The sequence below is a fragment of the Papaver somniferum genome, chromosome 5, assembly GCF_003573695.1.
Source record: "Papaver somniferum cultivar HN1 chromosome 5, ASM357369v1, whole genome shotgun sequence".
Taxonomy (NCBI): Eukaryota; Viridiplantae; Streptophyta; class Magnoliopsida; order Ranunculales; family Papaveraceae; genus Papaver; species Papaver somniferum.
In genome coordinates, this window is record NC_039362.1 from 163,007,025 (window position 1) to 163,020,857 (window position 13,833).

At 35.7% G+C, this 13,833-nt stretch overlaps 1 protein-coding gene across 1 annotated transcript; it reads left to right on the forward strand.

Annotated features, from left to right (window-relative positions):
- Positions 1 to 271: 271 nt before the first annotated feature.
- Positions 272 to 7,614, forward strand: LOC113283474 (casein kinase II subunit alpha-like). Its single transcript, XM_026532744.1, has 10 exons — positions 272 to 698; positions 785 to 914; positions 1,865 to 2,059; positions 2,273 to 2,430; positions 2,843 to 2,933; positions 3,331 to 3,396; positions 6,325 to 6,407; positions 6,491 to 6,554; positions 6,641 to 6,709; positions 7,242 to 7,614. Exons 1-10 carry the CDS (start codon positions 346 to 348, stop codon positions 7,296 to 7,298), a joined length of 1,266 nt encoding a protein of 421 aa, XP_026388529.1. The 5' UTR covers positions 272 to 345; the 3' UTR covers positions 7,299 to 7,614.
- The last annotated feature ends 6,219 nt before the right edge of the window (positions 7,615 to 13,833 follow it).

The following is a 13,833-nucleotide window of genomic DNA, read 5'->3' on the forward strand; positions in this document are numbered from 1 at the left end:
TTTTGCCATGCTACCTGCTATGCCAAATCAGATTTTTAGTGCATAAGAATAGGCCTAAGAAATTGCCATCTCCCATTGGATGGGCCTCACCTCCCTAAAATTAGCATTTATGGTTTTGGGTTGTAATAGAAACGGGTACTGTGTTGGCCATATCCGGGAGGTAAGCATCGTCGACTCTCCGACGTCCGACACATCTCGAGGATCCGATTGAAATCTAAATATCAGCCGTCCTCCTAGGGCGTACAGCAATCTTCTTTTTTTTTCTCAGAAAGCAAAATAAAAAGAAATGGAAAGACCAAATTCTGCTTTTTTCTTCTTCCTTTTCTTCGACTCTTCTTTTGTTTCATGGCCGTTAGGCCATTTCAATTCTTCATCTCTCACCAGCAACTAGCATTTCTTTGTGGTTCTTCTAATCATCTACTCCACCCCAATCTCATATCTATCGTAAAAACAAGATCAAAAGAATTACCGTCCTTAGGGTTTCGAAGGATTTTTTGTGGTGTGCCACTCGATCATACAGGCCCGCAAAACCAAGCGAATCTTCGCCACCCTTCATCACTACAAGAAAATCTGGCTCAGCGAATTGGTAAAGCCACTAGAGCTCCTGGAGCTGCATCCAATGCTAGGGTTCATGCTGATGCGAATGTCATTCGTCCTAAAGATTATTGGGATTACGAATCTCTTACTGTTCAATGGGGGTAATTTTAACTAATCCAATTAAAAATCTCCTTGTTTTATGGATTCTTATGTATAGTTTTTGATACTGCTGTTATTTTATTTTCAGAGAACAAGATGAATATGAGGTTGTTAGGAAGGTAGGGAGGGGGAAATATAGTGAGGTTTTTGAAGGTGTGCATTCTACAGACAATGAGCGTTGCATTATTAAGATTCTTAAGCCCGTTAAGAAGAAGAAGGTGAATATTTTCTTATAAAAATTTTATGCTTTTTTCCTGGATGTCTGAGGTTATTAGTTATTATACATAAAATCATTGCAATCATGAGCTTAATTTTTGATCTTTTGAATCCTGTTAAACTTAGTGTACCCATTAGGAAAGAACAGAACATAATCAAGAAAGTGTATGTTTGTAATGGGTGTATAAATAGCCTACAAATATGTGCGAAAAATGCATATTTTTTGTCCTGAATTGGAATTAAAAGGCACCTATGCTATATTAGCTTGCTCGAAAAATATCATCCACTATGTTTGCAATACAGTATAGTTTTATACGAACTCTCATGCAAAAGTCTTATTGTGTGGTATTTGTACGGCAAAGATGTAGTCTTTCTTTTGAATATCAAACTGCTGTTTAGGTTAATTAGACCTCAACTGGTTGCACTAATGATAGTTCACATAATGAATATTTATACAGCTGCCCAAGGCAGATTTTGTTGGTTTGTACAGAGAAGCTACACCACATTGTACATGACAACTAGGTGTTACCAGTGGCATTAGGCATATGCTCACCATCCACTTTAGTCGGCTAGATGGTTGAACAGAAAGTTGTTAGCCTTAATCTTATGGTAAACACACATAATTGTCATACTTATTGTGCATATGTTTAGCTATGCTTATTTTCAAAGCAATTTAGATGCTTAAATTGGGTAGCATAAGCCAACCTTTTTCATCCAAAACACCCATTGGATAAGTCAGACTCCCTTCTTAGTCATGTTGGTGTTTCTAGGAAATTCTTGTTATTGCTGCTTCTATTTTATATTTCTACCGAGTATTTTTGATCTTATCTATTATTTTGAACACCGTATAACCAATTTGCATTATTAGCACTTATATTATGATTATTTGTGTCATTTTTCATCTTTTAATAATGCTTTGCTTGAACTTCCTTCTTATTTTATGGACATGCAGATAAAGAGGGAGATAAAAATACTCCAAAACCTTTGTGGTGGACCAAACATTGTGAAGTTGCTAGATATCGTTAGAGATCAGCAGTCGAAGACTCCTAGTCTTGTGTTTGAATATGTGAATAACACTGATTTCAAAGTTCTTTATCCAAAATTGACGGACTTTGATACCAGATATTATATCCATGAATTGTTGAAGGCAAGTTTTTGAAGTTTCGCGCAAGTAGTTCTCCTTGAAAAGATAATGATGTTGTATCTTGTTCATACAGTTAAATGTTGGCAAGTTACCCCTTGATGTTCTTTTTGTACTATTTAAGCTTTCACTTTCAAGTAGCAGGAAGCTTCTTAAATTTCTCTTGCAAAAGGGCGAACAAAAAACATTTGCTTATCTTGGCCCTCATATCGTATGTAGGCATTAGAATTTTGTCATTCACAAGGTATAATGCACCGAGATGTGAAGCCTCACAATGTGATGATTGACCATGAGCAGCGAAAGCTTCGACTTATAGACTGGGGTCTCGCGGAGTTCTATCATCCAGGAAAAGAATATAATGTTCGTGTTGCTTCTAGGTATGCTTGATTTCTGCATTTGGTCTTTACAAACTGTTCACTACTCTTTCTTTGACATGTCAAATTTTCTCCCTCTAAGAAGCATATATACACATGACCTACTCTTATGGTAGCGTGTCACCTCGGTCTTCTGGTGGATTATAGAGATTTCTTTGACCATGTCAAATTTTCTCCCTCTGAGAAGCATTTATACACATGACCTACACTTATGGTTGCATGTCACCTCGGTCTTTGGTGGATTGTAGAGATTTCTGCACGGTTATATTGTGGCATTATTACTGAATCTTACCTAATTTTCTGCAATAATAACAATAATCATCTCATTTGAGACAATTGTTGATTCTCTTGGTTTGCATCTTGGCATGCTGCTATTTGCAGTAATTTGTTTCACTGACTTACGCTCTTTTGACAGATATTTTAAAGGCCCAGAACTTCTTGTGGATTTGCAAGATTATGATTACTCTTTAGACTTGTGGAGCCTTGGTTGTATGTTTGCTGGGATGGTGAGTACTCCTAATTTATTGTTGACATCAGTGCACATACTGTGGCACAGTATTAAATATCAACCTCGTTCCTCTTATCTTTCATTTCAAGGAGTTCCTAGACCCAGATCCTAGAATCTGTTGGTCTACTATCAACAATTGTTTACCACCCCAGAATGGAGTTCATTCTGTTTACAACCCCGGAATGGAGTTTTTTTTCTTTAATATATATTTGAATGTAAAATGTTAAGATCTTTTGGCAAAGGTGCACATATTAGCAGTATTCAACTTATTTCAATTTTGCACCCATAGACAAGTAGACATTATCTGGTGAGGGGGTACATCATTCGATTCGGTGTTAAGTTATGTGAATCCACATTTTATTATTACTCAATAATTTGGCTACTTTTCTGTGCAGATATTTCGTAAGGAGCCATTTTTCTATGGGCATGATAATTATGACCAACTTGTCAAGATTGCCAAGGTATGTGGTAACTTCAGAAGCTTACATTATATTGAAAGTACCTTTTCTTTTGATATTTCATGCACAGGTTAGATCTTTTGCTGCATATGTAGTTTGGTCAGTTATACATCAAATATGTACATTCTTAAATACTTGTCAATTCAAGCCCCCGAGGTTTGGGTACTTCTATACATCTGGGAACTAGTGAGACTGAGAGGCAAGAATTACTTTTTAGTTATTCCACGGGTTTGGCTTTCAAGGAGAGTAGAAGGATCCATGGGCTTTACAATGGTGGTATTTAGGCAGTTGTATAGTGATGGTTGGGTTTGTTATTAGGTGTAGGTGTCTTGTGTCCAGTACGCTACTATGACACGCCAACTTGAATATCTTATCACAGTAAGCACAATATTGATAACTAGTTTAACTTAGATTGTGAACTTAACAAAATACATACGCATGATTGATACATATATAAGATAGCAAACTTAGCAAAATACATACATACATACATATATGTATGTATGATTAGTACAAAAAGGCATTACATTGATGGAACTGTCCAATTATCTTCTTGGTCACATAGAGATGTAGCTATGGTTGTAGGCCTGTAGCTCAACTGTCCACTGAATCACCACATAGTGGTAGAGTGTGTAACTTGGTACATTAAGGCTAGAATTTGCTAATTCTTGTTCAGTTGGTGCTCTCGAACTAGAACTATATCTTCTGTAGCTTTCTTTTCCTACTCATAGCTTCTTTTTGAGATAAGAATGGTGTGGAAAATAAGTCTGGGATAGAATGATTTTGAGAGGAAAAGTCTGAGAAAGAATAGAGAAAATTTAGGAAAGATCAGTGGAAGTTAAGTTTCTGTACTGTATAAAATATCTTCTTTCCTAATAATAAAATATGTTTAGTAGCTGGTTGTTAACCCTTTCTTAGTCAGACTTTCCTACTTAAATGATAAGAATAATGAGCAAAATAATATACTCCCTCCGTTTCAAAAAGATAGGCTTGTTTCATATACTAACTACTCATGGAACAAGCCTATCTTTTTGAAGTGGAGGGAACATTATATTTCCTTTTCTGGTAACACAGCCGTGTCTGGCCGTATTGAGACGCATGTCCGTGTCCGTACTGACACGACTCAATTTTTTTTTTTGCCGTGTCGTTGTAGGACAGGTATTCAGGCAGTTGGTATCTTCACATAGATTACTTAGTTTTAAGTAACTATGGTCGAGATTATCTGTGTGAGCAGATCTCAATCGTAGTTACCTAGACAGAAGTAATCTGTGTGAAATATGTCAGCAATAAATGTAGTATTATATGCATCTTCTCCAACTGTTGACATGAAATAAAATTTGTGACCTTGATAAATATCACAGATTGGTGGAGAATCCCAATCTATAGAAACCTGATATGTATATATATATATATAGATGCATACATGCACGAAATACTTATCCTCTTGAAAACCAATGAATCTGTTGCTCATGGTCTTCGAGCAATTAACAACGTATCTTCAGTGATATGCACATATCCCTATCTTAGCCAACTCTCTTAGATATTCTTAGGTAGTTTCCCCACCCTTTGTGAATGACTGGGGTTTGAGATAGTCTTCCTTCTCACTCGAATTTATGAAGTCATAAGTAGAAATTGTTCGGAAACTAGTATAAATTCAAGTAGAACTTTGAAATATGGGTTCTAGTCTGTGTTACAACGGCACGGCAACATTTTTTTTTTGGGCTGTGTTCGTACTTATGGACACGGACACTCGTAATAATACAGCCGGACACGGTTGTGTTACCCAAAAATGATACAGTATATAATATATCATTTTACTCGTTATTTTAATTTTTGAAGTAGGAAAATTTGACTAAGAAAGGGTTACCAACCAGCTGTGCATATAAATATATCTTGTTATTAAGAATGAAGATATTTTACTGTGAGAAACTTTACTTTCATCGATCTTCTTCCTTCTCTATTCTTTTCTCAGATTTTTTCTCTCAAATTCATTCTAGCTTAGACTTATCCTCCACCCCATTCTTATCTTAAAACCATTCTATCTTATATATGTATGAATCATGCATAAAAGACATCACATAACAAGAAAGGTGTAGGAAACTTATATGTAATTTGTTTTGAGATTGGCTGAAATGTTGCTGTTAGTTGATGCAGAACAACTTGTCCTTAAATTGGCTGGCAGGAGTACGTTATAGGTTGCTGTGTAGTTTGTCATTAGGTGGTCGTTAGGCAGCCAAGTCGAACTAGTGCCTAAAGGACTAGGGGGGTATCATGTATGTATTTAGTTCTTCAGGCTAGCCTTTACTTGTTAACTTCCAAAAAAATAAGTTCTGGACTAGGCCCCAGGAAGAGCCTAGACATTTTTTGCTTAATCAGCTTCTGGGTAATGCTTAGTCGCTAGGTGCCCAGAAATTTTGGCTTTTTACTACATACTCGGCGAATTGAGGTATAATGGGCATTTTATAGAATAATTAGCTGATATACTGTAATCTGTCTCATCCACATTCTGTGTTTATAGTACGTATTCTAGGAAGCTTCTACATTTTGCTTTTGAGAAGGATATCCCAATATATATCACCTAACCACATAGAACAACTCAAGGCAGAGACAAGACACTATATAAATTACTAGACTGGACACTTCATTTTAAAAATATCACTAAAAAGACTATACATTACAAAATTACTGTAGCTAAGGAGAAGAAAATTGGCCCGCTCTTGCAAAAACATGTGGAACGACTCTTCAGTTAACTGTTGGTGCTTCCAGATGAAGTTTGGAACCTTAGAGATTATCCTCTTATATAATTTGTCAAACCTTGGACAAATATCAGATACGTTAAACTAGTGGGTAAACTGCATGTTCTGTTCATATATATATTATATATATATTTAAAAAATCTACTCACAGAGCTCATATGTTCTGTTCCCTCAGGTGCTTGGTACAGATGACTTAAATGCATATCTAAGCAAATACCGCCTGCAGTTGGACCCACACCTGGAAGCTATGGTTGGGAGGTTGCTAATTAACTTATTTTCTCTGCATTTTATGTTATAGCATGTCCAAGGAATATTTGTTAGAAGATCCTCTCTTTTTGCAGGCATAGCAGGAAGCCGTGGACGAAGTTTGTGAATGCTGATAACCAGCATTTAGCAGTTCCAGAGGTAGTGTGTTTACCATCTAAATACTAGCTCGAGAACTACTTGGTTTCCTTTACTAAATCTGCCTACTTTTTTCATTTCTTTTGCAGGCTATAGATTTTCTGGACAAGTTGCTGCGTTACGATCACCAGGAAAGACCCACCGCTAAAGAAGCAATGGTAATTTCACTCAGTATGGTTCTTTAATCCTTGAAAGCATGTATATGGACCTCGCTGATGCATTAGTGATTAGTCGACTAGTGGGGTGTATGGTTCCCCGGTAACAAACATAACTGGAGCTGATTTGGTGTCCATTACAGTTCCATTTCAAGTGACTAACTCCTAACCGGACCTGAGCCCTGACCCGCAACCTGACTTATCTTGTAAGATCAGGTTTCCGGTAACAAACATAACTGGAGCTGATTTGGTGTCCATTACAGTTCCATTTCAAGTGGCTAACTCCTAACCGGACCTGAGCCCTGACCCGCAACCCGACTTATCTTGTAAGATCAGGTTTCCGGTAACTTGACAAGTGAACTAAACCTAAATTAGGACGCCTCTTCCAGCCGTTAGTTCAGGATTAGGTGCTGTAGTTTTTTCTCAACACATTGAAAATATAGCAGCCATGTAGGTTGAAGAGTTGTTAGACAATTTTAGAATTATTGAATTTTCAGCTTGTGTACCATACTGTTGATGATTGTTTTACATGCAGGCCCATCCTTATTTCCATCCCGTGAGAAGTTCCGGAGGCAGTAGAACGTCTTCGTAATAGCTTCACATTCCACACCATGCTTATCTAATTCTTTCTTGGTATTCCTATTTAACTGTTGGGTTCTCTTTTTCGACCAAGAATCCGTCAAATTTATGTGTTTATTTTTTTTAATAATATTTTTTTTGCTTTTCTCTTTCCTTCTTTGTGATCTCATAAAGCCATTGATTACACTGTTTGATGGTTGGGTTCCATAAATGTTCATTTTTAGGCCGAGTTAGTTTCAAAACTGTATACACCAGGAAGTTTGTAATGGTATTTGATGCAAAGCGTCAGTTTTTTTTTTTTTTTGGAAAGTTAATTAAAAGCAAATTACGGGAACAAAGGAATGTCCAAAGTGTTGGTTTATCTCATTACAGTGGTATGAGATACTGGTATCGACCGACTAGAAATTTGAAAAACAGATTGAACAGAAAGTTGACAGTCTAAAGTGCAGATGTGATGTAATCAGGCATGATTATTCATTGTTGTTTGTGGATTCCTCTTTTGCGTGCTTCCTTTGCTGTATTTTCACAAGATAATAGAATCTTCATAGCTTCTGAAACTATAGCTTGGTTCCTGCAGAAAAATGTTACTTGCTTCATCTTGCACAAACAGGATTAGCCTTTGGCAATCACCTTCCACCCCAAAAGTTGTTTTGGTCCATATTTTTTGCGCAAGTAGTAGCGCAAACGGGATTAGCCTTTGGCAATCACCTTCCACCCAAAAGTTGCTTTGGTCCATACTTTTTGCGCAAGTAGTAGCTTCCAGGAGATCGGGGCTTCTGCTTCTTCTGCAGAGGAAGCATTGAAGGTTCCAGCTTTAGCCTGGACAGCGGTTCCTGTATCAGAACGTAAGATTAGACCCAAACCCGCAGGAGAAGAAGAGTCAATCCAGGATGCATCAAAATTTACTTTGGATTGAGTAGATAGGGGTTTAGTCCAAGCTCGGTTGCGCAGTTCGAAGTGACATTAACATTTGATGTCCTGTGATATGAAGTTTCATTTTTATTTGCATTCAGTGGGGACCAAAAATTCATGTGTCTCTGGACTGCTAAAGCTAATTGTAACGTTGTGGTAGATTTGGACTGAATATTTTCAAACATCTTTCCTTCCAAATCAGCCAGCATTTTGTAGCCATTATTTCTATGTCACAATTACTACAGTTCCTGCAATCCAATCTGAGTACATAGCAGAAAAGGACAGAGCATTATGATCTCTATGGTTCGAATGCACTAGTGGACACTCCAAAAATAAATGTTTTAAGGATTCAAATTCATGTTCACAAAAGATGCATTTCAAATCTATGTCTTTCATGTGGAGACCCAACTTTTTCCAAACAGGGAGAGCATTATGTATACATTTCCACAAAAAGACCTTAATTCTTTGTGAGATATTGAGTTTCCAGAAAGATATATTTGCTAGCCTACTTTGATCATCGATGGGTTTTTAAGTTTTTGATACATTGATTTCATAGTAAATATCCCATTTTGAGTGAGTAGTCATCTTAAGTTATCCTGTTTCGTTCTACCTTTCCTATTTGTAAATATTCAGATACTTTGAATTTTTCTAGAGTAACATTTGATATCCTATGATATGAAATTTCATTTTTATTTGCATTCAGTGAGGACCAAAAATTCATGTGTCTCTGGACTGCTAAAGCTAATTGTAACGTTGTGGTAGATTTGGACAGAAATATTTTCAAACATCTTTCCTTCCAAATCAGCCAGCATTTTGTAGCCATTATTTCTATGTCACAATTACTACAGTTCCCTGCAATCCAATCTGAATACATAGCAGAAAAGGACGGAGCATTATGATCTCTATGGTTCGAATGCACTAGTGGACACTCCAAAAATAGATGTTTTAAGGATTCACATTCATGTTCACAAAAGATGCATTTCAAATCTATGTCTTTCATGTACTGACCCAACTTTTCCCAAACAGGGAGAGCATTATGTATACATTTCCACAAAAAAGCATTAATTCTCTGTGAGATATTGAGTTTCCAGAAAGATACATTTGCTAGCCTACTTTGATCATCGATGGGTTTTTAAGTTTTTGATACATTGATTTCACAGTAAATATCCCATTTTGAGTGAGTAGTCATCTTAAGTTATCCTGTTTCGTTCTACCTTTCCTATTTGTAAATATTCGGATACTTTGAATTTTTTCAGAGTAACATTTGTTATCCTATGATATGAAATTTCATTTTTATTTGCATTCAGTGGGGACCAAAAATTCATGTGTCTCTGGACTGCTAAAGCTAATTGTAATGTTGTGGTAGATTTGGACTGAAATATTTTCAAACATCTTTCCTTCCAGATCAACCAGCATTTTGTAGCCATTATTTCTATGTCACAATTACTACAGTTCCCTGCAATCCAATCTTAATACGTAGCAGAAAAGGACAGAGCATTATGATCTCTATGGTTCGAATGCACTAGTGGACACTACAAAAATAGATGTTTTAAGGATTCACATTCATGTTCACAAAAGATGCATTTCAAATCTATGTCTTTCATGTACTGACCCAACTTTTTCCAAACAGGGAAAGCATTACGTATACATTTCCACAAAAAGGCATTAATTCTCTGTGAGATATTGAGTTTCCAGAAAGATACATTTGCTAGCCTACTTTGATCATCGATGGGTTTTTAAGTTTTTGATACATTGATTTCACAGTAAATATCCCATTTTGAGTGAGTAGTCATCTTAAGTTATCCTGTTTCGTTCTACCTTTCCTATTTGTAAATATTCGGATACTTTGAATTTTTTCAGAGTAACATTTGTTATCCTATGATATGAAATTTCACAGTAAAATTCATGTGTCTCTGGACTGCTAAAGCTAATTGTAATGTTGTGGTAGATTTGGACTGAAATATTTTCAAACATCTTTCCTTCAAAATCAGCCAGCATTTTGTAACCATTATTTCTATGTCACAATTACTACAGTTCCCTGCAATCCAATCTGAGTACATAACAGAAAAGGACAGAGCATTATGATCTCTATGGTTCGAGTGCACCAGTGGACGCTCCAAAAATAAATGTTTTAAGGATTCACATTCATGATCACAAAAGATGCGTTGTAAATCTATGTCTTTCATGTAATGACCCAACTTTTTCCAAACATGGAGATCATTAAGTATACATTTCCACAAAAAGATCTTAATTCTTTGTGAGATATTGAGTTTCCAGAAAGATATATTTTCCATCCTAGTTTGATCATCGATAGGTTTTTAAGTTTTTGATACATTGATTTCACAGTAACTATCCCACTTTGAGTGAATAGTCATCTTAAGTTATCCTGCTTCGTTCTACTTTCAGAAATGTCAGTCGGGAAGTTATTTCTAACTTCCTTTTCATTCCACTTCTTCGTATTTGAGTCGAATAACTCAGATACAAGTGTTAAAGAGTTCAGTTGATTACCACAGTAAGATAAGAGATTTTGTTCCGTACCTGGTATCCATTTGTCTGTCCATACATGAATTAACTTACCATCACCTATCTCCCAGCAGTTGAACTGATGAATTAGTGAAACATCCTGCAGAATACATCTCCATATCCAAGAAGCATTGTAATGTTTCTTGGCATGGAAAACAATTGTATCTCTAAAGTATTTATCCTTTAACACAAAGCTACATAGAGTATTCTGTTTGGTTGCTAATCTCCAAGCAAGCTTAGTAATCATTACCTTCTTCATTTTTTTTAGTTTATTTAAAACCTAATCCTCCTAGTTCTATGAGTTCACAAAGGAAGTCCCAACTAATTGGGTAGAAACTCTTAGAGTTACTTTGTTTTCCCCACCAAAAGCCTCGTTGAATGACGTCAATTTTATAAGTTCTTTTTACTGGCAAAGAGAAATTTCCATTGGGTATATAGGCAGACTGGACATAAACGATTTATTGAGTATCATCTTACTCACCCGAACCATTGTTTTAGCATTCCAACTTTTATCTCTCGTCTCCATATTTTGCACAATTTTGTCAAAAGTTTTTATTTCTGATCTATCTATGAACAAAGGTGCTCTTAGGTAAGGGTATGTGATGCTTATTTTTTTTTTAATAGCCTAATCATTATTCTCTTATGTTTATAATGATTTTTTTTGCTGAAAAATTTTTATGACTTTGAAAAGTTTATAAGTTACCCTGACGCATTACTATACTGACTAATGATATTTTAAATATTTTTACAACTTACAAGATTTGCTTTGGAAAACAACAGACAGTCGTCTGCAAAAATTAAATGAGAAATAGGCTGGCTATGTATGGAAATTTTGATTCCAGTGATATGTTTGGTTTGTTCCTTAGCAATTAAAAGCCTTGATAAAACCTCCATACATGTTAGGAAGAGATAAGGAGATAGTGGATCTCCTTGTCTCAGTTCTCTTGTATGAGTGAAAAATCACCTGGTGTACCATTGTGTAAGATTGCTATGGAAGCAGTGGAAACACATTGGTGGATCATACTACACCAGTCTTTGCTGAAACCAAAAGAAGAAAGTGTTTGTATCAAGAAATCCCAATTGACCATGTTAAAAGCCTTTGACATGCCAATTTTAACCCCTATACCCCCATTCTTGGTTTTCACTTTCTTTAGTGAGTGAATAACCTCATGCGAAACTATGATGTTGTCTTCTATTTGTCTTGAAGATAAAAAAGCCAACTAATTTGGAGATATCATTATCTGTAAGAAGACCTTAAACCTATTTGTAAGAAATTAAACTCATATTTTAACCCCTATAACCTATTACTTAGGCCCATAGGTCTAAAATCATTAGGTGTTTTTGGATTTTTTATTTTAGGGATTAAGAACACAAAGGTATCATTAGTTTGGGGTTTAGTTTTTTTTGTTTTGAAAACCACTTGTATAATTGTAACTATTTGATTTCCTAATAATTCCCAATTATGTTTGAAAAAGCTCAATGGGAAACTGTCTGGTCCCGGTGACTTGTTTGGTTTCATCGCCTTTACTACCTTCAAAACTTCCTCAGCAGTTGGAGTTGATAACAACATAACATTATCCTGATCAGATATCACTTTTGGGATTAAACCCACGAGCCCCTGATCTGGATCAATTGGAGATGACGTGAAAAGGTTTTTAAATGTAGTTTTAATTCCTCATCAATAAGGGAGTTCTTATGCAGAACATCCCCATTTTGACTAAGCAAGCAGTCTATCATATTCCTTATTCTTCTTTTCAGAGTTTTAATGTGAAAGTACTTAGTGTTCCTTTCACCTAAATTCACTGAATTATCTCTTGAAATTTGTTTGGCTATTGCCTCTTGAGTATTGTAGAGCGTTTCTAGTTTAAAAAAATTTCATTCAAAAGAAATTGTTTTCTATGGAAATGGTCAGAAACCTTCAGGTGATCAATTTCTTTTAAAAGTTTTAGTTTTTTTTTAATCACGGACTCCAAAAACGTTTTCCTCCATATGGTGAGATTTTCTCCTAGGCTTTTTAAATAATAAAGAACTACTTCAATTGGTTCTGTCAAGGAAGTATCCCCCAAGTATTATATATTAGTTGGATGCAAGATTTATCATGTAACCAAGTGTCAAATAACTTAAAGGGAATTTTTTTGTTGAAATCCAAATTGGGAGTTACATCCAACCTAATTGCGCTATGGTCAAAGCCAATGTGAGGGAGATGTGTTATTGAAGATATAAGATAAAGGTTTATCCATCAGTCATTGATGAAAGCTTTCTCCAACCTTTCTTGAATGTTTTTACAACCCTCCCTTTGATTATCCCAAGTGAAATTATTTCCTGAAAAACCTAAGTCAGCCAGACCAGCTCTTTGAAGAAGTCTAATGAAAGGGCCAACTTCCATGATATTGAAAGGCAAGCCGCCTTGCTTTTCAGAGGGATCGAGCACTTGGGTGTAGTCACCTACTACAATCCATTCCATTCAGAATATGCTAATCTAGATGAAATTTCCTTAGGAATTTCCGAGATTCTAACTTATTTGGTTTATAGGGAGAGCCAACCCAGGTCGAAACGTCAGTTACTACGGGGCATTTAGGTTCAAAAATGTTGCACCAGTGCAGGTTTTACAAAGTTTCACGTATACAATCTCTCTAATCTAGAATGATGAATCCACTAAAGTTCCATATTTTTCCATTAAATCTTTTTTTTTTCTTTCATTTCCTTACAATTAAAGTTACAGAAAGCAGATTTGTTAATAAAAGACTATTGGCGTCACAAGAACCACTACTGCTGGGTGCAGGTAACCAGAATACAAATTTTTTCTCCATAAACGTGTAAGACCCTAAATATCGCTCTCCAAAATGATGAGTTGAACATACCTAGCAGTGAAATATAACAATCATGAAATAGATTTTAAATGAATGAAAACTTACGGTTTTCCATCTAATCTTGTGATCTAAAATTGTTGGTATAAATACAATTAATAAACGGAAACTTACTACGGATTTGAAATGTGTTTCTAGATGATGGAACACAGAAGGAAAAACTTACTCCATAAGAGATTGATATGGAAGATGGAGACTCTTTGTTTTTCCTCCTTTTTTTTTTTATCTTTGTTTTGTACTGTGTTT

Bases quoted from the DNA above. Each gene is read 5' to 3' on its own strand.
- LOC113283474 (XM_026532744.1), top strand. From the start codon at position 346: ATGGCCGTTAGGCCATTTCAATTCTTCATCTCTCACCAGCAACTAGCA. The intron at 3,397-6,324 runs GTATGTGGTAAC...CTGTTCCCTCAG, and splicing joins AACTTGTCAAGATTGCCAAG to GTGCTTGGTACAGATGACTT. The intron at 6,408-6,490 runs GTTGCTAATTAA...CTCTTTTTGCAG, and splicing joins CTGGAAGCTATGGTTGGGAG to GCATAGCAGGAAGCCGTGGA.